Genomic DNA, 24,915 nt, shown 5'->3' on the forward strand with positions numbered 1-24,915 from the left:
GGTTCGTACTAATACCCCCATCCCATCACGCCAGACGGTGTGGATTATGTATCGAGCCACAATGTGCAATATGGCACTAGGATGCAAATTATACATTACCTAGTACTTTGCATGTGCATGGTTGAAAAAGCATTGTTGTACAGACATTGGATTCCAAACGATGTGTCTACTCCCTATCGCACTTTATCGGAAGGATGGAGAAGACAGGGTTACGCCTTCCCTGAATATACTCCAACATGCCACCAAAAGCACGGTTCTCACCCGCTTTATATGATATGGTGTTACCCGATCATAGATGATGGGCCAGAACGATCTAACAGAAGAAAGATCAACCAAGCTTTCGAGCGAGGACCGATCAGGGCTAATGTTGCCTTGACGTATCGATGGGCTAATAGGCTAGCGCAAAACCAGTAAGTTGCCATATCACATCTATAGATGTAATAGGATGTTCGTGCCTTTTGAAGGGAACTTACCATATTACCCGGAAGAAGGACTTGGCCGAACTGAGGATGTTTACACCCCCGTGGAAACTGCCTGTGGAGAGGTGGATATCGACCCTCACGAATTTGCTAAGATCAAGGACGTATACACGACGTTCAATGACAATGGATGCGGTGTGCTTAAGCTCCTGGGTGCCAAAAGTGGGCACTTTGCATTCAGTTATTCCGGCCCTCTAAAGGAAAAGTACGGTATTAAGGCCTATCTGAACTACCAAATCAACCTAGTATACCCAGGTGCTAAAGTCACCATTCTAACGGATCATTTAATAGATAACGCTGACCAACAGGGCACGGATCCATGGCTATTCTCTAAACAGAGGCGCCTGGTGCGTACTGGTAAGGACTATATGAAATCGTTCAAGGACGATCTACCTCATGAAAACGCATACCCACCAAAGTTCGATATGTTGATTTAATAATATACCGAGGTGTTTATCTTAATGGACTCTAAAAACCTATAGATGGCATGAGCAGTAGCAGCCCTTATGGAATGCTTGACCTAGCAATACACTACAAGAAACACATATTTTTTATCATGTATTAGTAAATACCAATGATATACAACATAAAGTACTGGCCATAGGCAGCACGCTACTCATTATTCACTAGGCATGATGTAGACTTAAATGAGTTATTAAAATATAACACAATTTTACTTGCGTGATACCCCAACCTTTGCAGCACGAAGAATGCGATCTTTGATCGTGTATCCATTGAAGACAACTTGAAGAATAGTATTCTTTTCAACGCTATCGTCCTGAATCTCATACATGGCCTCATGAACCTCAGGGTTAAACATCTGGTTCAAACTCTCAAAACGCTTAATGCCATACTTCTCAAACGTTTTGTGTAATTGGGATTCAGTCATCTTGATACCCTCAATAAACTTGCTGTCCAGATCTACATTATGCTGACTACCCAGCGCTTTGAATGCCAACTCAAACGCATCGGCAACATCAAGCATATCCTTAGCAAATTGAGTAATTGCATATAGTTTAGCATTTTGTAGCTTGTTTGCACTTATACGCTCAATCTGCTCACAGTTGTCTAGGCTTATGCGGTATTTCAATTGAAGCTCCTTCAAAGTGTTTGTCAACTCCGCAAGCTTCCCCTCCAACTCCGTAACTTTCTAATACACTGTATAAAATCGGAGTGCGACCTACCTCAGTCAAATCGACGCTATCATCTTCCGCAGTCTTTTCTTCAGGATCTACCTGTGCATCCAACTCCTCTACGTTTTCACCGTCAGCATCCTTCTTCGCCTCAGTTGCATCAGAACTAAAATATAACCTCTGTGGAAGGTTACTTTCCACAGGTGATCGCGATTTGAAATGGCTATAGGCGCTATTGCAGTGTAGTGGCCTAATGGTACTGTACAAGACCCTGCTTCTTACGCACTTGAAGGCGCCTCTAAACGCCGATAAAGCGATACGATTAAAAAATACTGATTGATGTGCGATCATTGTTATATATAATGATTGTCGCTATACTTAGGGTGTGTCGTGCAACAGTACCTGGATACCGAAATACAGCAAACGTAGATATAATAGAACATAATATGCACACTTTAAATGTGTATACAAGATGTCAGTATAGCTAGTGCAAAAAATCACGTTGTGGATATTGCTAAATACAACACAGCTTAAGAAATGTTTAATTTCCTCAATGTGGCCAAGTGACCGCTTCGCTCTTCATTCAACGGCCTAGATACAGCCTTACGTTTTATTGTCTTCTTGTCGTTGACACCCTTTTTCTTTTTGTCAAATTTGCCACAACTACGAGTTGATGTTTTAGCACGTTCCAGCGCAGTGTGAGCACGGTTAAGGGAATCACCCTCAACCTTGTTACGGATTTCCCTAATCTTCTGACGTGTCTTTCGCTCACTCTTCTTGCGACTAGCAGCCTCAAAGGGGTCGACGTCAGGAGGCACTGTTACATATGACACATGAGTTAACAACACACCTTTAGAACCAGTGACCTCAACTATCGGAGGAGCATGCAATGGACCCTTCTTAATAGACTTGTAACCCCAACGAGGTACCCAGTCATTCACACTCTTGTCAAATACTAAACGCGAACGCTTATGCTTCTTTATGCCCCTGGCCTCTACAAATAATATTAACTAAAGCAAGTAAAACATACCAGCAAATATCTGCCACCGAGTCTTGGGCTTAGGTTTTGGTAGAGGATACATACGAGGCATAACTATGCCATTCTCCTTCGGTAGGGTGGCAAATATACCATCCTCCGTAGTCGTCCTACCAAGAGAAAATATGCGATTTATTAGCAATTGGGTATTGTCACGTGATAAATTTGTTAGTCTGTGACCACAGTGTATAAAATAAGCAAAAAACCTACGATTCTGCATCACAACCTGAAGCGTCTACAGGCGTGGCATCTATTGCGATAAGATTACGAAGACAATATTCAAGGTTATCAACCTTGTCCGGCGTAGACACACCCCTGTATATCAGTTAAAGAATGTTTAAGACAGTAGAATTAGACACCTACATTATGCACCTTTGCCAATAGAAGGCTGGGTATCAACAGATGATGTAACTATTTGCACATCTCAGAACCAAGACTAAAAATCACAACACAACAAACTCAAAATCCTTTCCGCAAACGCTAAAACATTATAGATAACATAAATAAGAAAAGTCAGTAGTGCGAATATTCGACGCGACGTGCACATTGCCAAAGTATGTACCCAACATTTTTCCCCACCCCCAATAAGGCCTAAAAAGATGATAACGCGTAGGAAACTTGGCACAATTAAGTTCGTAAGGGCCATTAAACAATTGGCAAGTGCCTGCTAAACTTGTAGATAAAGGTGTAGCACGGTAGGTAGTCCAGGTGGCGCAATCAAGGAGCTGCCTGTCGTCTCTATATCACCCTGGAATATTCATAGCTGCCTTCCAACAACGTACCACAAACTCCATTGAGCTAGGAATATAATCAGGAAGTTTTTTAAACAGAAGCCGTATGATATAGCATCATTTACGTCGTACCCTATCGTTGACTACTTATACCCACAAGCTGTGTACACAATACGGTGGCAATCTTTAACTGAGACCTTTCTTAGACCTGCTGAATATTATTATCTCTGTGTTGGCGACGCTCTACTGAGGATTCCAGTATCAAGATCGTAGATTCTATTTGTTGATTGGGTACATTCGCCAAGCCCACGATATATTTGCTATTTATCAATGATGACGACAACCAAGGCAGGTTCCGCGGCCCCAAGGCCTATAAACGGTGTATTACCCGTTGGTAATTACCAGGGTCAACCCGCTCGCAGCTCTTTTAACTCAGCAAGTTTGTACGTAGGTAACCTGCTACCAGAAGTCACCGAGGCCATGCTGTACGAAGTATTTAATGGAATTGGACCCGTAGCATCTATACGTGTCTGTCGTGACAGCCTAACCCGTAAAAGTTTGGGATACGCCTACGTGAATTACTACAATTTCCAGGATGCTGAAGCTGCCCTAGAATGCTTGAACTACATTGAAATAAAGGGTCAACCCGCACGTATTATGTGGAGTGAACGTGACCCAAGTCTTCGCAAGAGTGGTACTGGTAACATATTTGTAAAGAATTTGGACAAGGCCATTGACACCAAGGCTTTGTACGACACCTTCAGTCACTTTGGCACTATTCTGTCTTGTAAAGTCGCTATAGATTCACTTGGTAACTCCAAGGGTTATGGATTTGTGCACTACACTACCGAGGAAAGTGCCAAGGAAGCTATTGAAAAGGTCAATGGTATGCTCATAGGTAACAGCCAGGTCAGCGTCGCACCATTCTTGCGCCGTAACGAACGCACTTCTACCGTGGGTGATGTTTTCACTAACTTATACGTCCGCAACTTCCCTGACACTTGGACTGAAGATGACTTGCATCAAACATTTAGTAAATATGGTGAGATCACAAGTCTACTATTAAAATCGGACGACAAAGGGCGTCGATTTGCATTCGTTAACTTTGTGGACACCAACATGGCTAAGGCCGCCATGGAAGGTGAGAACGGTGTCAAATTTGAGTCGGTTGAGGAACCAATGATGGTCTGCCAGCATATGGATAAGGCCAGGCGTTATGCCATGCTCAAAGCTCAGTACGACTCCAATGCTCAAGACCAGAGAAACAAATTCATGGGTGTGAATTTGTATATAAAGAATTTGGACGACGATTTTGATGACGACGGTCTACGTGACCTATTCAAGCAATATGGTACGGTCACTTCATCAAAGGTCATGCGCGACCACAATGGCGTAAGCCGAGGTTTCGGTTTCGTTTGCTTCTCTCGTCCTGATGAGGCCACCAAGGCCGTTGCCGGTATGCATCTGAAGCTCGTCAAGAACAAGCCGTTGTATGTTGGCCTTGCCGAGAAGCGCGAGCAGCGTGCTAGCCGTATGCAACAGCGCAATCGTCAAAATGATATGATGCAATATGGCGACCGCCCCGGATATGTGCCACTATACCCACCGGAAATGGTGCCACAGGGGTACTTCAATCACCAGGTTGGATTCCGACCAACGGTGCCAGCTCAACCAATGGGTGTCGGACCCAGAGGTATGCGGATGGTTGCTCCTATGCCAATGATGCATGGGCGCGGTACCGCTTCGCCACATGCCGCTGCCCAGGGTCGTCGTACACCGGTTAAACAAGTGCCACTCAGTGGATTCAAGTTCACTGCTCAGGCTCGCAACCGTACTGAGCTGCCCAATGGCGCTCCAGCTGCAGCAGTTCCCACCCAACGTCCAATTGACGGTGCCGCGATGCACAAACAGATGATTGGTGAACGTTTGTTCCCAATCGTAGCTCGTGAAAACCCAGAGCTCGCTGGCAAGATCACAGGCATGATGTTGGAGATGGACAACCAGGAGCTCATGGCCCTTTTGGAGAACGAACAACAGCTCAAGGATAAAATCCAGGAAGCCATGCGTGTGTTGAAGCAGGCTTCCTAAAGCTATGGCATTATTTGATATAACCACTAGTAGGTTGCACCAAGGTTAATGGCTAATGGGCACGTTTGTACGATGTCGTTCGGCCTGTGGTGTCTATGTACGGGTGCTCTAAACCTAGCATATCGGCGATGGGCTGAGTTTGGTTCCAGGGATTCGCTCCTCTCTCCCTAACTTTTGGGCAATAATTTGTTACATCCATATTTTTCATAGAAAAACAACATGCTTGCCATGTTTTCTGTAGGCCTGCATAACTTATGGCCTCTGGTATGTAGCAACTATGTAGAAAATAGATTACTCAAGTAACATCAATACTGGTGAATTACTAAAATTACTCTAGCAGTAAAATGTTAATCCAACGACATATGGAAAGCATATTTAATGTTTACAGGAAAATCTACACTTTAAGGTAGATACAGCACTTAGCCTTAACACTGCATATTCAAGTTTTGCTTCATATAGAAAATGGAGTAGGTCAATATACACAATATATATTCTATAGTTTGAAGTGGGCTTGGAGAAAATAGGAAGGTTGAATATGTCGCGTGGGTTAACAGATGTTGTGGTGGATTATATGGGCCATATCTATTTTAAAACGCAGATATCACCAGGTGAATGATGCACAGATTTACATTCACGGTATTCCCGGGGATATAAACTGCTTTATTCACTTAATCGCACACACCAATGACTTGACGGAATGGGTGGATGCCACAGCAGAAGCAGAGCCAACTCAGCGGTTACTGCACCGCAAAATTTTCAATCTATCAAGGTATGCGACGAATCTCTAGAAGAAGCGATTCTTGAGATCCCGGAGATCAATTATGGCTCATTTCAACGGGTGGCACTGGAGTGGGACCTACTCGGAGAACTTATACCATACAACCCAGACGGCGCCGATGTGGACTTATCTGAATCGAATCCAGATCGTGCATCCGAGTTCAACTCTCTGCGTAGGAAGTTAACCAACACTAAGCAACGTGAATATTTTACTAATCCAAATGATGGAAGTGCCGATAGAAGCGTTCAGAGGCAACGAACCGGTGGTTCAATACAAGGAGACCAGTCTATGGACAGCTTCAGACGTGCCATTAACATGTGGACCAATTTTAAAGTAAGCTCCAAAGCCCATAAGAATCTACATGGCCAAACTGATGCGTTCTGCTACTTTGACAGTACACATGTTCCGCTGCCGCAGGAACTTTTCGCTAGTGATGGATCGAATTCCATAGACGACGAAGGCATAGCAGATCAGTTAATTTCAGGACGAAGCTCACAGATAGCTGCAGGTAGCTCAATCTTAGATAGAAGTGCCAACGCTTCGATAACATCACAAAATAGCGTCCTACAAACGAAAACGGCATCAATTGTATCAGGTAATCTATCCATAGACGCAGTGGAGCGCCGACCTACGAGTGAAACAGATCGCAAAGAATCGCTAGAACCAGATGTACCTTTCACTGACCCCCAAGGACCAATGGACTTGCTTAACTATGAATTGGTTTTGCAGCCATATTATGATAAAGAAAATGGAAGGCATTCATACAAGTGTATATACAGGCCTAGACGTGAAGTCTCACCACGAGACAAAGGCCACAATGTGGAAGATGGCGTAGTACAACTAGTAGGGGAGCTGTTAGATCCCTTCCAGTCACATTCCAACAACCAAAGAAGATCACAACTGCTAGAACTGCTGAAGGGAATGCAATCGCCGACTGGCCATGATATAGATATACAAGACACTGCAAACAACGATATGGATGAATACCCAATACGACCTGTGAGAAGACAGACAAAGAACGTAGTGCGTAGAACAATGGATCTACGTAGCCTATCGACATTTAGCCACGCACCATGCGAAATAAATGAAGACGATATTTGCATACCACCAGAGTGCCTGGAACAATTGGAAGAACTGGACAATGGAGTATGCTGTAGAATTAGACACAATACCCCTAACTCCATGCAAGTGGCGTCTTTGGAACGCAGGCGGGCAAGAAAAGGCAGATTTGGAGATATGTCGGACATACCCTTGCTACTATGATCTGCGACGCAACTTTTTGTCTTACCCGCAAAATAGGTACATCAGTGAATCTACCAATCAATTTTATAGCATTTAATCAATGAACTACTACCCTAGTACAGCGTATCTATACATGAAAACATGATTAACAACAGATGTCTCTAGACTAGAAATTCGCAGGTCATTAACCTAAGAATAGATCGGAATAGTGATCTGAAATTCCTAGTGAAATTTCATCAAATGATGAATGACATAATGTAGCATCACATATATAATTTACGTCGTTAACACGTAAAAGAATAATAATAACATAGGCAAATGACAACACTACCTTATACACTGGTATGTCTCTGTACAGCAAAAACATTATGCAAAACCCATGCAGCCCCTAACAAGGGAGACAGTCGCAATACACTTTAAAACACTAAGACAACTAGGAAGCGGAGCCTACGGAACGACTACACTACTTGTAGACAAGTATGGCAATACGTAGGTACATACAAAACATAGCCACATGAATCCAGAGTCGTTAGTAAACGGATAGACATTGCAGCATTCTCTGAAATGGAACGAGCGCTATGTCTCAACGAAATCAAGGTAATTGCGAATAGGCACAACTTATTCCCCAATAGCTCATCGCCAATATCAACCACCCATTCATTGTAAAGTACCTAGGAAGCTACCTTGAAGGATATGTGCTTTACATATTAACCCAATACTGCAAAGGTATAACAACCACTATATCGCCACATATATACCCAGGTGGAGACCTACATCGGTATATAGCACAAAAAAGAAAAGCTAATGAACCCATAAGAGAAGAAAGGATAACAAAATGGCTAGCACAGTTATTATCGGCACTTAAATACCTACATAAACGACATATACTACATAGAGGTGAGCTGTGAACTCTGTTTACCCCAATTTTTGTACAGATCTGAAATCACTCAATATACTTATCGACGCAGACAAGTCAATCAAATTATGCGATTTCGGGGTATCAAAAGCATTGAACACTACGGCTGAACATACGAGAACAGTAATAGGGACACCATATTACTTCAGCCCGGAACTTATAAACGTAAGTTTACGTGATACTATAGTGGCGAGTTAATATATACCGGATAACCAGATTGCGTGGATATATTATAAAATGATATGCATTAGAACAGCTAGATGCCTTTATATCATAAATCAATAGGGGAATGAATACAACTGGCCATCGGATATATGGGCATTGGGTTGCCTAACATATGAACTAGCAACCTTTAGAACACCATTCGATGGTGCGAAAGGTATGCAACAACTAGTTAAAAGCATCAAAACTGAACCTGTAAGTATTTTTATTAACAAAATTACCAAAAACCACAGATACCAAACCTACCTGAAATCTACTCACATGAACTCAACACACTTTTTAAATCAATGATGTTCCATGACGTAAGGTTCCGATTATCCGCATCCGAGCTGCTATCAACGGATATAATGCAGGTAATATCATATATAATAGGATTCTATAGTACAACAGATGGCACTCCGTAGAATGTTAAAGGAAGCAGAACGTAACTGTACAATACACAGCCAAGAAAAACCACATGATGGATCCAAAAACAACGAATACCTAGAAACAATGCACAATGGGTATGAACCAGTTAGAAGCGACAGTGCAATAACAGGATAGATGCAATGTAACTGGGTATGCCAACCCCCAAAACGAACCACAAACAATGAATAGATACACATGTTTCGAAACACCAATAAATGCATACACACTACTTACCGATATAGTCATTTAAATGTGTCAGCGTGATAGAAGGAATAATGTACCATAGGCGTTATCCCACACATATAGGTATGTTACCAAAATACCAAAGTTAATTAAAATACGTGCATATTGAAATATGCACAATTTTAATACCATTATTTGAATATTAGAACTAGTCACGCCAAACGCGACGGGCTTGTACGTCACCCCCTATAATTAGGTCTAGAGCAGGTAAGATCTGATCATTCAATAATGTGGGTCACTTTTACAACGATCCTTAAAATTTGTAATTAGGCGTGCAATATTATATTATCTACAGCTCTACATTCGGCTCCTACCCTAGTACGAGCCTGAAAGTAGTAAAAACGATACAAATTCATGTTAACCATTCAATCGTTTCATAACCATGGCATTTTCAAGGTCCATTCCTAAACGATCGCAAGGCATTGCTTATTGGGAGATAACGGGAATATGTGATGAAGTGGCTTCAAAACTCGATAAGATACCATCCAATACAACAGCACTAAATAATCCTACCTCTCCCGAACTACCATCCGAAGAACAGATTTTGGACCATGTAATTCGTTTGGCAAACCCCCAATTGGAGCTTGATGTTACAGGTTTGGACCTGAAAGGCGAAATAGATATATCCAAGTTCAAGAACCTAGAAATCTGCTCCGTAACAGGTGGATATACAAATATCTTGTACAAGGTGACTAACCGTGATAACGGTAATATTGTAGCTGTTCGTATTTTCGGTCGTCAAACGGAACGTTTTATCGACCGTTCCCATGAGCGTATAATCCAGAACCACCTTTGTCTGCAGGGTTTCGCGAAGCATGTCTACGCCCGGTTCAACGGTGGTCAGATTGAAGAGTGGCTGCCCGGCAATGTGGTATCGGACGATGACTTTTACAGCTTCAAGTACACGGAGTTGATTGCTAAGCAGCTGTACAAGTTGCACGCAACACCTGGACAGCGCGACCTTTATGTGAAATTGTATCCACACCTAGCGAAGAACGGTGAGTTGAAGTTTGAGTCGCAGCTTTGGGCCAGTGTCTGGAAGTTCTATGACCTGTAAGTGTTTTGTTGTTTCTCATAATTTTACCAAGGTGCCTGGAGAACATCCAACAGGTGGAACCAATCATCGGAGACAACTTCAACCTAAGAGATATCAGAAAAGTGAGTTAATGAATGAACCAATATATCTGTATGTAGCATATGGAACAAATTCACGACTACTGTGATGATGCCATGTCTCCTGTCGTGCTTTGCCACGGTGATTTATCAAAAGGCAACATTGTGATCGACTCCTCAGGTAACCGATTTCATGCAATAATCCATTTTCCATAGGCAATGTTATATTTTTAGACTACGAATACTCATGCTTCATGGAGCGTGGATTTGATATAGCCGCTCACTTCTCGGAGTTTGCCGCTTATGAAACAGATTCAAGCAGAATTCCATCTTCTGCGGTACAACATGAATTCATACGCCACTACCTTGGTGAAAATGCTACGGAAAAGATGATAGAAGATTTGTACAAGGAAGTCCAGCCATTCCTACTGGTTCCAAATATATATTGGGGTCTTTGGGCACTTTTGCAATGCCTGTATTCCTCAATCCACACTGATTTCGCCCACTACTCTATCAACAGGATTAGGCGTTTCTTGGATGATGTAAAAAACTATACGAAACAGTAGAAAGCGCTATTGACTAATAACCTACAACAATGCATTTTAAAACAAATTATATCACATCGTTTACATGAGTGCTTAACTAGACAGCGTTATATACGTTTAATGACCACATATTAAGCGTTAGATAAACATGAGAATGCTATTAGTAATACTATCTACTGTGACATATCAAAATAAGTCATTTAAGATTTGAAGATTATGTGATCCATACACCCAGCATAACATACTCAAGGGCGATGTATGGGATACCGACGGTACGTATCTGCCACACATATCATCAATACCTTACATACACACGTGTGTCGCACAGAAGAAGCACCTTTAAGTGTTTAAATAAGAGATCGCAACGCAAATGGTTCTTCAATTATAATATATAATAAAATACAATGTGTATTACACCAATTCTCGTGACATTTGCGATAGTAATACCATATTACGGTGATATATAACCATCCAATAACCTTAATGTCTATGTCTTACTAACGTACGTGCCACTGTAAGAGACCAAAGCAATAATTGCACATCACCCCAGTGCATCTTTTAAATAACACTGTATAACAAGGAAGATAAATAACAGATAGTATTTTAATATGCTAGATAGCATTCAAAGCCGATATCTTTTGTAAGCGTTCGACTAATTAGCGTTGGACTCTAACCCACCACAATACACGCAACACATAAAAACACATCAATTTGCTTTACCTGTCAAATTAAACATTCACACCCGAATTCGAACTTCATCAATATTGATTAATATATGAGATGGTGGATTCTAAGGCGGTAAAAAACATTGCAGAATTCCTGGGAGCCACGCAGCCTACATTTCCACAAAGTGAGAAAACGGAACTTGAACCATTAAGCCATGAGGAAATAATTGCACATGCAGTAAGACTAGGACATAAACAACTAGGAATAAATGTGGAAGGATTAGATCTAAGTGGGGATTTGGATATTAATCAATTCAGCTACCTGGAGAAGGTACTCATCGTTGGAGGATGGACAAATATCTTGTACAAGGTGACTAACCGTGATAACGGTAATATTGTAGCTGTTCGTATTTTCGGTCGTCAAACGGAACGTTTTATCGACCGTTCCCATGAGCGTATAATCCAGAACCACCTTTGTCTGCAGGGTTTCGCGAAGCATGTCTACGCCCGGTTCAACGGTGGTCAGATTGAAGAGTGGCTGCCCGGCAATGTGGTATCGGACGATGACTTTTACAGCTTCAAGTACACGGAGTTGATTGCTAAGCAGCTGTACAAGTTGCACGCAACACCTGGACAGCGCGACCTTTATGTGAAATTGTATCCACACCTAGCGAAGAACGGTGAGTTGAAGTTTGAGTCGCAGCTTTGGGCCAGTGTCTGGAAGTTCTATGACCTGTAAGTGTTTTGTTGTTTCTCATAATTTTACCAAGGTGCCTGGAGAACATCCAACAGGTGGAACCAATCATCGGAGACAACTTCAACCTAAGAGATATCAGAAAAGTAGGTTTCTACTCACTGTTAGCAAACATTATAGGTGATCAAGAGGTTGGAAGTTGTTTGTGCTGCAAAGAAATCGCCTGTTGTGTTAACACACTGTGATTTGTTGAACGGCAACGTTTTAGTTAGCGAAAATGAAGGTACGTCCGTCGTGTTTGTTGTTAACATCCGCAGATCATGTCATTTTCCTTGATTACGAATACTCATGCTTCATGGAGCGTGGATTCGATATAGCAAACCATTTCATCGAATACTGCGGTGTCGAATGCAATTGGGATAGAATACCTAACGAAGAGGAACAGCGCAGATTCATCAAATACTATATAGGTGAAAATGCTACGGAAAAGGCAATTGAAAAGCTATATAATGAAATACAACCCTTCTTCATGGCCGCCAATATATTTTGGGGACTTTGGGGGTTGCTACAGTGCATCTATTCAACGCATGACATCGATTTTAAACGCTACGCAAACTTCCGTATAGAACGAGCTATCAACGATCACAGATGGATGCTGTTATAATGAATATGCAGCTTTTACCATATTATAACCGCAGAGAACGCTAAGTTTTATATTAAAGGCTCGAGTTCTGGTCTACGTAATTATTGTTGGCCCTATTGGCCCATCGCATCATATCCCTGTAACATATAATTTAATTTTTATCAATAAATACCTGAATACGTTAGGGTCAGTAGCGTCGTCATCCAACTCTATCTCACCGTTGCCTATGTTGCGCCAAACGGCTAACTTCTCAAATGCGATATAGAGCTCTACGTGGTTCTCAGGAGATAATGCAGCTAGAGCATCCTGAAATTGAAGTTTCTCCTCTGTAGACACGGCTTTCACCGGCACGGGAACAGATTCAGGCATTGGAGGTACAGGAACCTGAATGGGAGCTGGAGGATGCTTACCACCGTAACCAACATTAGCAACCTCAGAATCTACCAAGCCACTGTCACGACGCAAAGTATCCAGACGACGACAGGCATCGTGAGTAAACATCCAAAGCTGAGTGCCAGGATTCTGAAATTTAAACACAGATAACAACATGGAATACACCTCAGCAAATGCTTCAGTGGCATTTGAATAATTGTTCTTCAATAGCTTCTCTAGAACTAATTGAAGAGTCACCTTTGGAAGTGACGCCGGTGCATTCTCATCTTCAGATGGCTTCGTAAGCTCCAGATCAAGGTGAGTTACAAAATGACTACCACTTTTGGTACGACACAAAGATGATATAACATTATGAAACTTTTCTACCCATGGCGGCATATTGGGTAATACAGATTCATCTGGATGTAACAAGGGATATACAGGAGATGCAGAGTCGAAATCGACCGTCTCATCCAAATCCTTATAAGCAGATTGATGTGGCTCAATGATATTCTCAATTTCATCAAACTCCTCATCCATTATCTCCTGGAATAAGGAGTCTATGTCCTCATCAATGGTCTCATGGTCAACGACGTCAGAAAATGAACTACGACGTAATGCATTCCTAAATATCACATATATTCATTTTTTGAAAAATTTAACGCACTTTTTAGCAATGCTACTTGATGATCGCTCACGCTTAGGCTGCATAGATGTTTAAAATCCGCAACAATTAGCACTTACCGTTAAAGATACGTTCATATCGATCAGGTCAGAATGTAACAAACTCTGAGCGCGTGATACTGCGGCGTCCAGAGGTGTTAGCTTCCATGGTACTTCTACACCTGATCCTTCACCGGCTGCTTCCCAGAGCTGATTCAAACGCTGCAAAATTATAAAATTGCACTCAATGAAAAACCCGAATTCATTCAATAATATCACAAACATACCTCGCGAAATGCCTCGAGCTCGGTGGACGTGAGAAGGATCTCACCTCGGTACAAGGTGCTCGCCATCGTTTTTGTAGATGCAGACATTGCGACACACATCACAAAAAATCTACAAAATTATTCATAGACGTAGATCCAAGTCCTCTATTGAGGAAGGATCGACAATATGACCTTCCGTCCTACGGTTACGCGTTTACAACCCTGCCATAACTTATGTGTACCTAGCTCTATGGGAATGAAGTTGTACCATTGAAGAATATTTTTTCCTCAACATGAAGAACATATGCACAAATTCTAGTTATAATCATTCTCATTGTTGTAGAATGCTCGATATATGCAGGCAATGCACGACGACAGACTGCCAGTAACAGACAGTGGTGATACACCAAAATATAAAACAAACCATTGCATTCATTACAGTACTAATATAATAACGCTGCACCGATCAATCAAACGTTTACGCAATGACTTTGCATCTCGGGAATTGTTGTGCCACTAGTAAGGAATCAGCTATTAACCTATTTGGCGCGACATCGCAAAAACATATAATGAAAACTACTGAACACATTAGACCGGCTATATGTCATACATATGCGTCATTGCCCATCATGTCGTTAAGAACACCAGGTCGTACCGGTAGGCGATCCTGGTATTCCTTAAGCATACGTAAAGCATCATCTAGTGGTATATAGCGCAAAGGGGAAATGGTGGAAGGAATAGATGGCGCATTACCCCGTTTACGTGCGATTTTACGAATACGTGCGCAATCAAACGCACCGTCGTATTTAAAAGTATTCAAATATGACTCAGCATCAAGCGAACAAAAATAAGCAATACTCTCACCACGGATGATCAAATTACCTGTATATACTATTAACCGATTTATACACAGAATCCTGGTAACTAAAGACTGTAGCTAGACATACCATTATACACGTCACTAAATACACCCTCAGCTTGTACAATGACCTTCCTAACACTATCAGTCAAGAATATGTTTCCATATTGATCAAAGCTCTTGAAAATACCAACATAGGATGTCTCATCCCTCAGAGTTACCCAAATGAGGGAACCGAGCTCGTCTTCCAACACCCAAATCCACTGCTGCTTGCTAAGGTGGTCGTCCTGATCCGTCAATCTACCACCATCCATTATACACACAAATATACGACCATGGAGGTGGTGTAACAAACAGTCATACGTAAAATATTACAACCTGTTCTTAGTTAAACAAGAATCCACACATCCCCATAGAAATGGCCTTTTTATGCCATGAATTTACACAAAATAACTTGTGAACATCTGTTGGATAGATGTGCATGGGATTGAGCCGCCGTAGGCACTATAACTCATTGCTCATATCTATTTACTGACTATCACGAAATATAACGGTTACAAATCTAGATTAACATGTTAACAACAGGATTGTTATCCCTTAGTGGTGTAGAAGCGAACGTTATCGCCCTGTAGATCTTATAAAATAAACATATAAACTTACCACACGAAGCTGTACGTGACACAGTCGATCGTATTGCATCCCAGCTCGTTGTAACATGCAAACAATTGGGCAAGAAGCATCAATCACCTCCATTGTATGACCAATGAAGTTCTGCGCTTTCACTATTTTGCCCGGTTTGGCAGCGACATAAAATGAACGAGATGTGATCACATCAATACCAGCCACCTGAGTTAGCTGATGGCTCAATTCCGGCTGAAGCATATCAGGTTCAACCAAAATGTATTCATCAATGTCACTTGGGAACAGCTGCTGCAAATACTGCGAATTGGGTCCCACCGTAAACCACTCCCGATGCATACGGTCAAGGGATGATTGAGGGTCGCCAACCACAGGCTGAACGCGCAATGGCTGGAAGCTGATACTCTCAATGTCAGCATTGCCCAAAGCGTTCATTAGCACTATGGGCACCTCGATAGAATCACCCTCACAAACCTGACTAACCGATTCAGGAGCAGCCACGTGCAAGTCGTCACCGTGAATAGACGATACATCACGTGTAAAGGACACCGTACGACGAGAATAACGCTTTAGACAATCAAACACAAACTTGTTAGCATAGGTGGGCTGATAAATAGGCTGCCCAGGAACAACATTGCGAGCCGTGTAGTTGAATGTATACTGTAAAGTGTTCCGAAAATTAGCACAAACTGGTAATAACTTAGCTCGCAATACCAAGTCAATGCGCATGCTTTTCTGTGCTGTAAATACAGATTGGCATATCATATACGATGATTCAAAAGCTAGCTGGCCGTCATAAGCAGACTTGAAAGCATTCACAATCTTCGCAGTCTTACGATTCATCAATAAACGAACGTTATCAGCCCATTCCTTAGATACATTGCGATTAGCCTGGGGGTCAGAACCCATGAAATATTGCAACAAAGCGTCATATACACGAGAATTCAAACTACTCCAGTCGTCAGTAATATAGTGACTCATCAGTTCATAATAACGTAAACTGGATTCACAGTGCTCACCATTAGCTTCAGATCGATTGGCAGGTACATCTGTTGATTGTGATTCATCCAAGGCGGTTAAATGACCACCGAGAGATAGATGAGCATCTGTACCGTCCTTCTTGCTAACATTGTTGAATACAGGATCACTGTACCATAAACCACTTCCATCAGTTGATCCGCCAACCTTTGGTGTTATGGTGTTGGAGTCTTTGTGGATATTATCCACAGCCTTAGGCTTAACAGGGGCGGAGTCCATACTACGACGTGATACCCGTGGAGAAAAACTCATAATCAACGGGTCATAGACATCGTCGGTTACCAATGGAGATACATCCTTATGCACAGGGGCATCCAACGAAGCTGATCGATGTGAACATGGCGGTATAGAAACTGCATCTACAGCAGGAGCAACCTCCAAAGGCAAGACCAAAGTCTCATTTAAAGGTAATGTACGACTCTCCAGCTTCTTCTCAAAAGGTATTTCAGACGAAGTAGATACCACAGAAGGCTCCGTTACCTGTGATACGCACTTTCGCCGAGTGCATAAGCCACTCATGCAACGAAAGAAATGGACACGCTCAGCCATTGTAAACGTCAATCATGGACTATTTATATTCCTGTTAAAATTATCTAAAATATACAGACTCAATGAAATAGACACCAAGATGCATAAGTAGTTACACCTCAGTGACAAGGGTCTATGTTATCACTAAACATGGCAAAATGCGCCCATGAGCCAAGTGAATACCCGTGAGTTATTATCAACCAGCCCACTGGGCGCCAAACGACGCAAGGAGATAAAGTGTGTAAGACAAAAAATTATACTCACATCACCACCATGAATTCAAATATTCAAATAATGGCGATGTATAATAACAATTGTATGATGCCTTTTCTGAATTGATGATAGAAACCTAATCTATCATGAATGGTAGTGTGTGGTAACGCGGTGCGCCTACCGGTGCTGCCAATAACATAAATCACCTTATATTCAATCAATCATAGAATAGATGTTATAAATATTTATAGCACGATTATCAATAGCATACAATAAAACTTAATACAGGCCATGTGTAGCAACCATCTACAATGGCAATGATGCAGCGAACATATGTATTAATACACATCGAATATGATACTGAAACGCAAGTTGAAGGCAATATAATTGCGTTTATTAATGTAACAGTATAACCAAGGTATATCCGTTTTACCAAATCAGGTATATCATCGGAATTATCAGGTAGTATATGTGATATACACTAACAATTCACTATTATAGATATAACAAAGCATTGAAATGGACATTAGTTAGCATATCTTAGTGCCAGAGGAATATAACGAACAACACCCGTAGATATGCACATCAAACAAACCACTAGGATCTAACTCAACGTATTGCACCAATACAAATATGAATACTTTTAGAAGGCCTATATAATAGCGAAGGAAAATAATTAATGTCTTTATCGCTTTTCCTCCTATGGGGATTCTATAGCAGTACCCCTAAAGGGGGACAACTAATATGGCCATGTGTTGCTATTTTATCCCCTAAATTTGTACAATTACGCTCATATACTCTATCATTGATTTCATTGTGGTTTATACCACCCATAGTTTATGCAATTATCACCAAATACAACGTGTGTAGTCCTACTGCGTTTGCCGGGCGGTGCAGGTTGCCCATAGCGGATCGTATTCTACATATTGTTGCTTAATAGGTAAGTCCCATCACGAACCCGGTTCATATAGCAGTGGTTGTACAATGGAAGTTGATATTATTTATGCTGTTTGTGATGTTTGGCGTCTCTGTCTACTTGATGTGTATCACATACATTAGTGTGGCGGTTGCCATTTTGCATCGTTATGTAACGTGGTACTATTATTACATATAAAACCATATGTTCTAATCATTTATAGCTTAAGGCAAGTAACAATGGCAAGTCCAAATGAACCAGCGGCGTTGGGTGATATTGAGGGACGAGGAGTGGCTTCGGACGGTGATGGCCTAGATGCTGCCAAAAAAAAGTATCTCAATAGACTTCTCGTGGAAGAAGCCATTAACGATGATAACTCTGTGGTATCATTGCACCCAAACCGTATTGAAGAACTTGGGTTGTTCAGGGGTGACACTGTAATGCTCAAGGGTAAAAAAAGACACACTACAGTTTGCATCGTATTGGCTGATAAGGACCTGGATGAAGGGAAAGTGCGCATGAACAAAATTGTTCGCAAAAACCTCAGGGTTATGCTTGGAGACTTCGTTAGGATCGCGCCGTGCTCCGATGTACCTTATGGTAAAAAGATCCAAGTCTTGCCTCTGGACGATACCGTGGAAGGACTCTCAAGGGATGCGCTTTTTGATGTTTATCTCAAACCCTACTTCTTGGAAAGCTACCGTCCAGTGAAGAAGGGTGACCTCTTTTTAGTTAGGGGTGCCTTCAAGGCAGTTGAGTTCAAAGTAGTAGAGGTAGACCCCGGAGAGTACTGTATAGTGGCACCCGATACCGTGATTTATCATGAAGGTGATCCTATCAAACGCGATGAAGAGGAAAAACTGGATGACGTGGGTTATGATGATATTGGAGGCTGTAGGAGGCAGATGGCACAAATTAGAGAAATGATAGAATTGCCATTGAGGCACCCAGGGCTGTTCAAAACATTAGGTGTCAAACCGCCCCGTGGTGTATTGCTCTACGGTCCTCCGGGGTCTGGAAAGACACTCATCGCAAGGGCCGTTGCCAACGAAACCGGAGCTTACTTCTTCCTTATCAATGGACCAGAAGTAATGAGTAAAATGGCAGGTGAAGCTGAATCGAACCTTAGGAGAGCTTTTGCTGAGGCTGAGAAGAATGCGCCAGCTATCATCTTTATCGATGAAGTGGATTCTATAGCCCCAAAGAGGGAGAAAACCAACGGTGAAGTTGAAAGAAGAGTTGTTTCACAGCTATTGACCCTTATGGACGGTCTAAAAGGCAGGGGGCAAGTGGTAGTCATTGCAGCCACCAACAGACAGAACTCCATAGACCCGGCACTTAGAAGGTTTGGTAGGTTCGACAAGGAGATTGACATTGGCGTCCCTGATGATACCGGAAGACTGGAGATCTTGAAAATCCATACCAGGAATATGAAACTTGCTCCTGAAGTAAAATTGGAAGAACTGGCAGCAAATTCACACGGTTTTGTCGGAGCTGACCTCGCTCAATTGTGTACAGAAGCAGCACTTGGGTGTATCAGGGAGAAGATGGGAGCCATTGACCTAGAAGAAGACACTATCGATACTGCTATTCTTGATTCAATGGCAGTCACACAGGAGCATTTTAACGCCGCAATTGCTACATGTAACCCATCATCACTGCGTGAGACCGTAGTGGAGATTCCCAACGTCAAGTGGGATGATATTGGAGGTTTGGAGTCAGTGAAGAACAGTTTGAGAGAAATGATTCTATACCCAATAGAACACCCAGAAAAGTTCGAAAAGTTTGGCATGTCACCAAGCAGAGGTGTGTTGTTCTACGGCCCTCCAGGTTGTGGTAAGACTCTGTTGGCCAAAGCCGTGGCTTCTGAATGCAGCGCTAACTTCATATCAATCAAGGGGCCCGAACTACTGACTATGTGGTTTGGCGAATCCGAAGCGAATGTACGTGAAGTTTTCGACAAGGCCAGGACTTCAGCACCTTGTGTGCTTTTCTTTGATGAGCTGGATTCCATAGGTGCAGCTAGAAGTGGTGGTGCAGGTGAAGGAACCGTGGCAGGTGACCGTGTAATGAATCAACTCCTGACAGAAATCGATGGTGTGTCAGCCAAAAAGAACATCTTCTTCATAGGAGCTACCAACAGGCCGAATTTACTAGATGAAGCATTGCTGAGGCCCGGAAGGCTCGACCAGCTCATATATATCCCGCTGCCAGATCTGCCAGCTAGGGTGTCAATTTTGAACGCACTCTTGCGCAAGTCACCAGTGGCTGATAATGTGCCCATTTCATACCTTGCCCAAAAAACAGCTGGCTTCTCAGGTGCCGATCTAGCAGAAATGTGCCAAATTGCAGCCAGATCCGCTATCAGGGACGCCATTGCATATGAGGAGAAACATGGCAAGACACCCACAGAAGGTACACCGGATTTCACTTATGAAATACAACGTAAGCACTTCCAGGAAGGTCTGGCAAATGCAAGGCATTCGGTAACCTCCACTGATTTGGCCAAATTCGACAACTTCAGGAACAAATTCGACCCACTCTACAAAACCAGGGGTGCCGGAGGAGATGAAATCGATATAGACTGGCCAGATGACAATGAAACCAATAACCATATGGATGTCGTCGATGATGACGATGATTTATACGCATAAACAAAACTAAATCATGTTACATTATCTGAATCGTGTTATATATGTGTCGCCAAATGCCTGTGGAAATGGAGCGAATGAAGGAAGGGCAACCTCCACAACACGCTCAACTAGGTGTTCGGGCAACCGATTGTCTCCCACATATTGCTTTAGCGAGTTGCCAACTAAAACCACATTCGAAAGATTGTAGCGGCTACGTGGGCTATGCCGGCTATGGCCCGCTAAAGTCTCAGCAGCACACAAAGGATCCTCGCCAGCATCAATAGCAAGCAGCACGGCTTTGTACAAAGATGCCTCGCAATGAGGCATCCAAAGAATTAAATGTGGGAGATCATCAGCAACCGACTCTTCGTCACTCAGCTCATAAACGTCACGGCAGATTTCACCGAGATCCGGAATGCTGCTACGATATTCGAAAAGTAGAGATCGGCATGCCTCCACATCGTTGGCATCCATAATAGGGTCAAATACATCCACGTTTTCAACGTCAAAGATATCACGAACAACTAGACATACAGCCAATTGATAACAGCAAGCCTGTGTTAAAGGTAAGCTAAGAGCTGTTGGAGAGCCAATACCCAGAGCAACCATACGATGGAATGAACTGGAACCCTGATATATACGCAGACGCTTCAACAAAGATGCTAAAAAAAGACGACCATTTGATATTGTAACCGATACAGATTGAACAATACGATCACGTACTTCGCGGCATACGGCCTCGTCCTTAACCAGACTTCGGCTTAAGGATACATTAGCACGCCGAATATCACGTTTACTTGAAACTAGGATCCAATCACCATCGTCAGTCATTTTTCAGAAGGAGCCTCAGTTTTAGTTCGGCGACGCTTAGCACGCTCAACCCCGCTACTACGGGCATTCTGCAATACAATGTAAAACACACTAATAATAAACAAACCTCTCTTGCGATATATTTGATTATATAGTCAGCGCGCTTCATAAAGTCGTTGGGTGAACGAGTGTGTAGGAATGAGTCAAATTGCCAACGAGGATCTAGACGAGATAACTCAGCAATATCATCCCATTGGTCGTAACCTACAAAGGATATATCTTAGAGTATAAATGCCTACCTAGAATAGCAACCACGTTAAGAATCCAACGGTCCTCCTCTTCCGTATAAGGACATTTGCCACGATGAGAAGTTAACGCAAGATCGGTGTTGACCCAAGGACACTTAATCAGCTTCTGCTTAGCCACAATCATCTGAAGGACATGATAAGTTAAGACGTGACAAATATACCTGGTGTAGTATATTGCGCTTCAAAAGGGATTCTTCACCCTGCTCTATGCGCTTTATGTATTTACCCCAATCGGACATTTGCTTGTACTTCTCCCAGAAAACCTTACTGTAACGCTTTACCTCCTCAGGAGATTTGGATTTGATGCTGTTTGCGATAGACTCAATGTCATAACGACTGTAAGCAGCATTGGCCCTTATAAAAGCAGCAAAATGCCTCTTATTCCAGTCGGCAAAACCCTCTGAAAGAAGCTGATCACGTTTAGCACGTAATTCTTCATCTATTTCACCTTGCTCCTGCTCAAGCTGGTCTATTCTAGAAATCTCAGCCTTGTCAAAAAATTGCCAGTCCTATGATACATGATTCAACTATAATAGTGCATACCTGGAATGGAGGATGCTTGTTAAAACGAGCAAAGCGAGCAGCATCGGCTTCAGCCAGCCTAGCAGCTGTCATACGCATACGACGACGTATATCACGCTCATGTAAAACCTCGTCCTGAACACGCAATGCGACAAGCTCGTCCCAAGCCACCTGATCCTCCTTATTTGTAGCCTCAAGTGTCTCGTAATCATAAAGTTGCTGACTTGAATTATTAGTGGAAAAGTCGAGCAAAGCCTTCCCTGTATGAGCCTTCAATTTGTCGTTCAACATGGTGGCACGTTCCAAACCCTTGCTCAAAATTACGTCAAGGTCAGCCTCTGTAATCTCTTCATCACCAGCCTTAAAAACGTGACCAGCACCAAATTGAACCATTTCTAAAAGCTCCTTTTGTCCCATACGACCACTTTGAATAACAGCAGAGTCTAGTTGTAATTTAATGGTAGCACGCTCTATAATCTTCTCCTCGATAGTGTATTCGTGAACCAAACGATACACGTGAACTGTCTTTGATTGACCTATACGATGCGCACGGTCAATAGCCTGAAGATCAACTTGAGGGTTCCAATCACTGTCGTAAAGAATGACGACATCAGCAGTGGCTAGATTAATACCCAAACCACCAGCACGAGTTGATAACAAGAAAATGCTGACCTCACTGTTAGGATCGTTAAAAGACGATATTTGATCGTCACGTTCCTCACCAGAGGTGTTACCGTCAATGCGGAAATAACTATAACCACGCATACGACAGTAGTCCTCCAAAATGTCTAACATACGAGCCATCTGAGAAAAAATCAATATACGTGAATTGGCCTTGAGAAGCCGTCTTAACAACTTGTCAACGACGTTCAATTTACCGGCATTCTCAACCAGATGTTCGCCAAAGGGATCGGCATCGCGATCTTCCCAACCTTCAAACAAATATGGATGGTTACAGGCTTTTCGAAGTTGCATGGCTAAATTTAACAGCTGCACCTTAACTACAGAGGAATGGCTGTCCTCAGCACCTAAATCAGGAACTGTACGACGAAGGAGATCCTTATACAACCTCTTTTGCATCGCACTTAAAGGAATCATAAGCAACAACTCAGTCTTTGGCGGCATATCAGTAAGCACGTCCTTCTTGGAACGACGTAACATAAATGGACGCAATATCTCATGTAGACGAGCTACAATACGCAAATTCCTAGATTCACGCTCTTCCTGAGATAGGTCCTTGGGACCCACCAAGTCAAACTCAGCTTCAAATTCTTCAGAAGAAGCAAAAACCTCCGGAAACAAGAAGTTAAGTAAAGCCCATAACTCCTTCAAATTATTTTGCAATGGAGTACCGGTAATCAAGAGGCGGTATTCAGTATGAAATACACGAACCACTTCACTTAGCTTAGATTCTTCATTTTTAATGCGATGGGCTTCGTCTATGATAATGTAGTGAAATTGCAACTTGGATAGCGCATTTTTGGCCTTACAGCATGTCTCGTATGATGTGACTATCACGTCGTACTTGGAAGAATCCAATTCATGACTAACCATATATGAACGTTCTTCCTTGTTTCCAATAAATTTCAGAACACGCAAGTCGGGACAAAAACGATTAATTTCATTAATCCAATTGCCAATAGTAGATTTAGGAGCTATAACTAAATGAAGACCGTCTATACCACGACTTTCCTTGAGATAAGCCAACAAACTAATGGTCTGGAATGTCTTACCCAAACCCATTTCATCAGCCAATATACCGTTCATATTACGATCGTATAGGCCAACTAACCAACGCAAACCCTCTAATTGATACGGCTTTGCAGTACCAACGAGGTTTTTAGGCTGCTGCGTCACCTCAGCATTCTTTTTCCTGTTAGCAGCACTGGCCTTGGAACTTGAAGCACCTTTTGAAAAAGTCTTACGACTGTTAGCTAATATGTCATCAACAAAATGATCTTCATGTAATAGCTTGTGTAATAAGCTTGCATTAGACACTGCAGTTGGAGGAGACAACGGAATATCAGAGGAAGGTTTTGTGCCATCTCCACCGGAGGCAATATGATCGCCGTTCGCCATTCTGCCGTGAAAATGACACACAGTAATGGCAAATGATAAAAACAACTGTCTTCACGACAGTCAAACGGTGTATTTAAGCCATAGATGCCCTAGGCTACTCCAGTGCTTGCACAGAGGGGGGAAATTAATAAAT

General features: G+C 42.4%; 13 protein-coding genes across 13 annotated transcripts; 7 read left to right on the forward strand and 6 right to left on the reverse strand.

The window, feature by feature from the left end:
* The first annotated feature begins 58 nt into the window (after positions 1-58).
* BBOV_IV008250 (uncharacterized protein) lies at positions 59-1,030 on the forward strand. Its single transcript, XM_001610697.2, has 2 exons — positions 59-410; positions 445-1,030. Exons 1-2 carry the CDS (start codon positions 82-84, stop codon positions 914-916), a joined length of 801 nt encoding a protein of 266 aa, XP_001610747.1. The 5' UTR covers positions 59-81; the 3' UTR covers positions 917-1,030.
* A 109-nt stretch (positions 1,031-1,139) lies between these two features.
* On the reverse strand, positions 1,140-1,983 carry BBOV_IV008260 (putative co-chaperone GrpE). The gene is made up of 2 exons (XM_001610698.2): positions 1,664-1,983; positions 1,140-1,629 (listed from the first exon to the last, which is right to left on the reverse strand). The coding sequence occupies exons 1-2, from the start codon at positions 1,961-1,963 to the stop codon at positions 1,153-1,155; spliced, it is 777 nt and encodes a 258-aa protein (XP_001610748.1). The 5' UTR covers positions 1,964-1,983; the 3' UTR covers positions 1,140-1,152.
* Positions 1,984-2,122: 139 nt separating this feature from the next.
* On the reverse strand, positions 2,123-3,129 carry BBOV_IV008270 (regulator of ribosome biosynthesis (RRS1) superfamily protein). Its single transcript, XM_001610699.2, has 5 exons — positions 3,012-3,129; positions 2,859-2,963; positions 2,643-2,821; positions 2,463-2,606; positions 2,123-2,429 (listed from the first exon to the last, which is right to left on the reverse strand). Coding segments are annotated over exons 1-5 (717 nt in total). The 5' UTR covers positions 3,014-3,129; the 3' UTR covers positions 2,123-2,142.
* A 210-nt stretch (positions 3,130-3,339) lies between these two features.
* On the forward strand, positions 3,340-5,669 carry BBOV_IV008280 (polyadenylate binding protein family protein). The gene has a single exon (XM_001610700.2). It carries the CDS (start codon positions 3,710-3,712, stop codon positions 5,465-5,467), a length of 1,758 nt encoding a protein of 585 aa, XP_001610750.1. The 5' UTR covers positions 3,340-3,709; the 3' UTR covers positions 5,468-5,669.
* A 378-nt stretch (positions 5,670-6,047) lies between these two features.
* On the forward strand, positions 6,048-7,537 carry BBOV_IV008290 (uncharacterized protein). Its single transcript, XM_001610701.2, has one exon. It carries the CDS (start codon positions 6,165-6,167, stop codon positions 7,506-7,508), a length of 1,344 nt encoding a protein of 447 aa, XP_001610751.1. The 5' UTR covers positions 6,048-6,164; the 3' UTR covers positions 7,509-7,537.
* A 488-nt stretch (positions 7,538-8,025) lies between these two features.
* Positions 8,026-9,208, forward strand: BBOV_IV008300 (Protein kinase domain family protein). The gene is made up of 7 exons (XM_051767053.1): positions 8,026-8,084; positions 8,120-8,213; positions 8,250-8,384; positions 8,423-8,568; positions 8,689-8,820; positions 8,859-8,978; positions 9,016-9,208. The coding sequence occupies exons 1-7, from the start codon at positions 8,052-8,054 to the stop codon at positions 9,166-9,168; spliced, it is 813 nt and encodes a 270-aa protein (XP_051623304.1). The 5' UTR covers positions 8,026-8,051; the 3' UTR covers positions 9,169-9,208.
* A 301-nt stretch (positions 9,209-9,509) lies between these two features.
* BBOV_IV008310 (Choline/ethanolamine kinase family protein) lies at positions 9,510-10,960 on the forward strand. The gene is made up of 4 exons (XM_001610703.2): positions 9,510-10,329; positions 10,365-10,434; positions 10,471-10,570; positions 10,606-10,960. The coding sequence occupies exons 1-4, from the start codon at positions 9,659-9,661 to the stop codon at positions 10,953-10,955; spliced, it is 1,191 nt and encodes a 396-aa protein (XP_001610753.1). The 5' UTR covers positions 9,510-9,658; the 3' UTR covers positions 10,956-10,960.
* Positions 10,961-11,686: 726 nt separating this feature from the next.
* Positions 11,687-12,971, forward strand: BBOV_IV008320 (Choline/ethanolamine kinase family protein). The gene is made up of 4 exons (XM_001610704.2): positions 11,687-12,334; positions 12,370-12,439; positions 12,474-12,576; positions 12,611-12,971. Exons 1-4 carry the CDS (start codon positions 11,715-11,717, stop codon positions 12,955-12,957), a joined length of 1,140 nt encoding a protein of 379 aa, XP_001610754.1. The 5' UTR covers positions 11,687-11,714; the 3' UTR covers positions 12,958-12,971.
* A 35-nt stretch (positions 12,972-13,006) lies between these two features.
* Positions 13,007-14,422, reverse strand: BBOV_IV008330 (uncharacterized protein). Its single transcript, XM_001610705.2, has 5 exons — positions 14,259-14,422; positions 14,053-14,193; positions 13,976-14,013; positions 13,109-13,933; positions 13,007-13,073 (listed from the first exon to the last, which is right to left on the reverse strand). Exons 1-5 carry the CDS (start codon positions 14,355-14,357, stop codon positions 13,010-13,012), a joined length of 1,167 nt encoding a protein of 388 aa, XP_001610755.2. The 5' UTR covers positions 14,358-14,422; the 3' UTR covers positions 13,007-13,009.
* A 384-nt stretch (positions 14,423-14,806) lies between these two features.
* BBOV_IV008340 (LSM domain family protein) lies at positions 14,807-15,421 on the reverse strand. Its single transcript, XM_001610706.1, has 2 exons — positions 15,185-15,421; positions 14,807-15,119 (listed from the first exon to the last, which is right to left on the reverse strand). The coding sequence occupies exons 1-2, from the start codon at positions 15,408-15,410 to the stop codon at positions 14,842-14,844; spliced, it is 504 nt and encodes a 167-aa protein (XP_001610756.1). The 5' UTR covers positions 15,411-15,421; the 3' UTR covers positions 14,807-14,841.
* A 250-nt stretch (positions 15,422-15,671) lies between these two features.
* BBOV_IV008350 (uncharacterized protein) lies at positions 15,672-17,619 on the reverse strand. Its single transcript, XM_001610707.2, has 2 exons — positions 15,757-17,619; positions 15,672-15,722 (listed from the first exon to the last, which is right to left on the reverse strand). Exons 1-2 carry the CDS (start codon positions 17,320-17,322, stop codon positions 15,687-15,689), a joined length of 1,602 nt encoding a protein of 533 aa, XP_001610757.1. The 5' UTR covers positions 17,323-17,619; the 3' UTR covers positions 15,672-15,686.
* Positions 17,620-18,252: 633 nt separating this feature from the next.
* On the forward strand, positions 18,253-21,088 carry BBOV_IV008360 (putative cell division control protein 48). The gene is made up of 2 exons (XM_001610708.2): positions 18,253-18,454; positions 18,654-21,088. Exon 2 carries the CDS (start codon positions 18,670-18,672, stop codon positions 21,082-21,084), a length of 2,415 nt encoding a protein of 804 aa, XP_001610758.1. The 5' UTR covers positions 18,253-18,454; positions 18,654-18,669; the 3' UTR covers positions 21,085-21,088.
* Positions 21,065-24,814, reverse strand: BBOV_IV008370 (SNF2 N-terminal domain family protein). Its single transcript, XM_051767172.1, has 6 exons — positions 22,725-24,814; positions 22,343-22,690; positions 22,173-22,305; positions 22,001-22,137; positions 21,929-21,962; positions 21,065-21,866 (listed from the first exon to the last, which is right to left on the reverse strand). Exons 1-6 carry the CDS (start codon positions 24,780-24,782, stop codon positions 21,106-21,108), a joined length of 3,471 nt encoding a protein of 1,156 aa, XP_051623305.1. The 5' UTR covers positions 24,783-24,814; the 3' UTR covers positions 21,065-21,105.
* Positions 24,815-24,915: the final 101 nt, after the last annotated feature.

The sequence above is a fragment of the Babesia bovis genome (assembly GCF_000165395.2).
Source record: "Babesia bovis T2Bo chromosome 4 map unlocalized Chr4_1, whole genome shotgun sequence".
Classification (NCBI taxonomy): domain Eukaryota; phylum Apicomplexa; class Aconoidasida; order Piroplasmida; family Babesiidae; genus Babesia; species Babesia bovis.

What these genes read in the sequence shown, in the direction of transcription:
- BBOV_IV008300 (XM_051767053.1), top strand. Translation starts at nt 8,052, where the DNA reads ATGGAACGAGCGCTATGTCTCAACGAAATCAAG. An exon ending in ATTAACCCAATACTGCAAAG is followed by an intron (nt 8,214 to 8,249) that starts GTATAACAACCA and finishes ATATATACCCAG; the next exon opens with GTGGAGACCTACATCGGTAT. An exon ending in TCAGCCCGGAACTTATAAAC is followed by an intron (nt 8,569 to 8,688) that starts GTAAGTTTACGT and finishes ATAAATCAATAG; the next exon opens with GGGAATGAATACAACTGGCC.
- BBOV_IV008320 (XM_001610704.2), top strand. Translation starts at nt 11,715, where the DNA reads ATGGTGGATTCTAAGGCGGTAAAAAACATTGCAGAATTCCTGGGAGCC. An exon ending in GTCTGGAAGTTCTATGACCT is followed by an intron (nt 12,335 to 12,369) that starts GTAAGTGTTTTG and finishes AATTTTACCAAG; the next exon opens with GTGCCTGGAGAACATCCAAC. An exon ending in TTTAGTTAGCGAAAATGAAG is followed by an intron (nt 12,577 to 12,610) that starts GTACGTCCGTCG and finishes TAACATCCGCAG; the next exon opens with ATCATGTCATTTTCCTTGAT.
- BBOV_IV008330 (XM_001610705.2), bottom strand. Translation starts at nt 14,357, where the DNA reads ATGTGTGTCGCAATGTCTGCATCTACAAAAACGATGGCGAGCACCTTG. An exon ending in AGCTCGAGGCATTTCGCGAG is followed by an intron (nt 14,194 to 14,258) that starts GTATGTTTGTGA and finishes ATAATTTTGCAG; the next exon opens with CGTTTGAATCAGCTCTGGGA. An exon ending in ACTGACCCTAACGTATTCAG is followed by an intron (nt 13,074 to 13,108) that starts GTATTTATTGAT and finishes TATATGTTACAG; the next exon opens with GGATATGATGCGATGGGCCA.
- BBOV_IV008290 (XM_001610701.2), top strand. Translation starts at nt 6,165, where the DNA reads ATGGGTGGATGCCACAGCAGAAGCAGAGCCAACTCAGCGGTTACTGCA.
- BBOV_IV008340 (XM_001610706.1), bottom strand. Translation starts at nt 15,410, where the DNA reads ATGGATGGTGGTAGATTGACGGATCAGGACGACCACCTTAGCAAGCAG. An exon ending in ATTTAGTGACGTGTATAATG is followed by an intron (nt 15,120 to 15,184) that starts GTATGTCTAGCT and finishes TAGTATATACAG; the next exon opens with GTAATTTGATCATCCGTGGT.
- BBOV_IV008310 (XM_001610703.2), top strand. Translation starts at nt 9,659, where the DNA reads ATGGCATTTTCAAGGTCCATTCCTAAACGATCGCAAGGCATTGCTTAT. An exon ending in GTCTGGAAGTTCTATGACCT is followed by an intron (nt 10,330 to 10,364) that starts GTAAGTGTTTTG and finishes AATTTTACCAAG; the next exon opens with GTGCCTGGAGAACATCCAAC. An exon ending in CATTGTGATCGACTCCTCAG is followed by an intron (nt 10,571 to 10,605) that starts GTAACCGATTTC and finishes CATTTTCCATAG; the next exon opens with GCAATGTTATATTTTTAGAC.
- BBOV_IV008350 (XM_001610707.2), bottom strand. Translation starts at nt 17,322, where the DNA reads ATGGCTGAGCGTGTCCATTTCTTTCGTTGCATGAGTGGCTTATGCACT. An exon ending in GTCACGTACAGCTTCGTGTG is followed by an intron (nt 15,723 to 15,756) that starts GTAAGTTTATAT and finishes TAAGATCTACAG; the next exon opens with GGCGATAACGTTCGCTTCTA.
- BBOV_IV008280 (XM_001610700.2), top strand. Translation starts at nt 3,710, where the DNA reads ATGATGACGACAACCAAGGCAGGTTCCGCGGCCCCAAGGCCTATAAAC.
- BBOV_IV008270 (XM_001610699.2), bottom strand. An exon ending in TCAGGTTGTGATGCAGAATC is followed by an intron (nt 2,822 to 2,858) that starts GTAGGTTTTTTG and finishes CTGTGGTCACAG; the next exon opens with ACTAACAAATTTATCACGTG. An exon ending in TGAGGTCACTGGTTCTAAAG is followed by an intron (nt 2,430 to 2,462) that starts GTGTGTTGTTAA and finishes CATATGTAACAG; the next exon opens with TGCCTCCTGACGTCGACCCC.
- BBOV_IV008360 (XM_001610708.2), top strand. Translation starts at nt 18,670, where the DNA reads ATGGCAAGTCCAAATGAACCAGCGGCGTTGGGTGATATTGAGGGACGA.
- BBOV_IV008260 (XM_001610698.2), bottom strand. Translation starts at nt 1,963, where the DNA reads ATGATCGCACATCAATCAGTATTTTTTAATCGTATCGCTTTATCGGCG. An exon ending in ATAGCGTCGATTTGACTGAG is followed by an intron (nt 1,630 to 1,663) that starts GTAGGTCGCACT and finishes ACAGTGTATTAG; the next exon opens with AAAGTTACGGAGTTGGAGGG.
- BBOV_IV008250 (XM_001610697.2), top strand. Translation starts at nt 82, where the DNA reads ATGCAAATTATACATTACCTAGTACTTTGCATGTGCATGGTTGAAAAA. An exon ending in AATAGGCTAGCGCAAAACCA is followed by an intron (nt 411 to 444) that starts GTAAGTTGCCAT and finishes TAGATGTAATAG; the next exon opens with GATGTTCGTGCCTTTTGAAG.
- BBOV_IV008370 (XM_051767172.1), bottom strand. Translation starts at nt 24,782, where the DNA reads ATGGCGAACGGCGATCATATTGCCTCCGGTGGAGATGGCACAAAACCT. An exon ending in AGCGCAATATACTACACCAG is followed by an intron (nt 22,306 to 22,342) that starts GTATATTTGTCA and finishes CATGTCCTTCAG; the next exon opens with ATGATTGTGGCTAAGCAGAA. An exon ending in TCAAATATATCGCAAGAGAG is followed by an intron (nt 21,963 to 22,000) that starts GTTTGTTTATTA and finishes ATTGTATTGCAG; the next exon opens with AATGCCCGTAGTAGCGGGGT.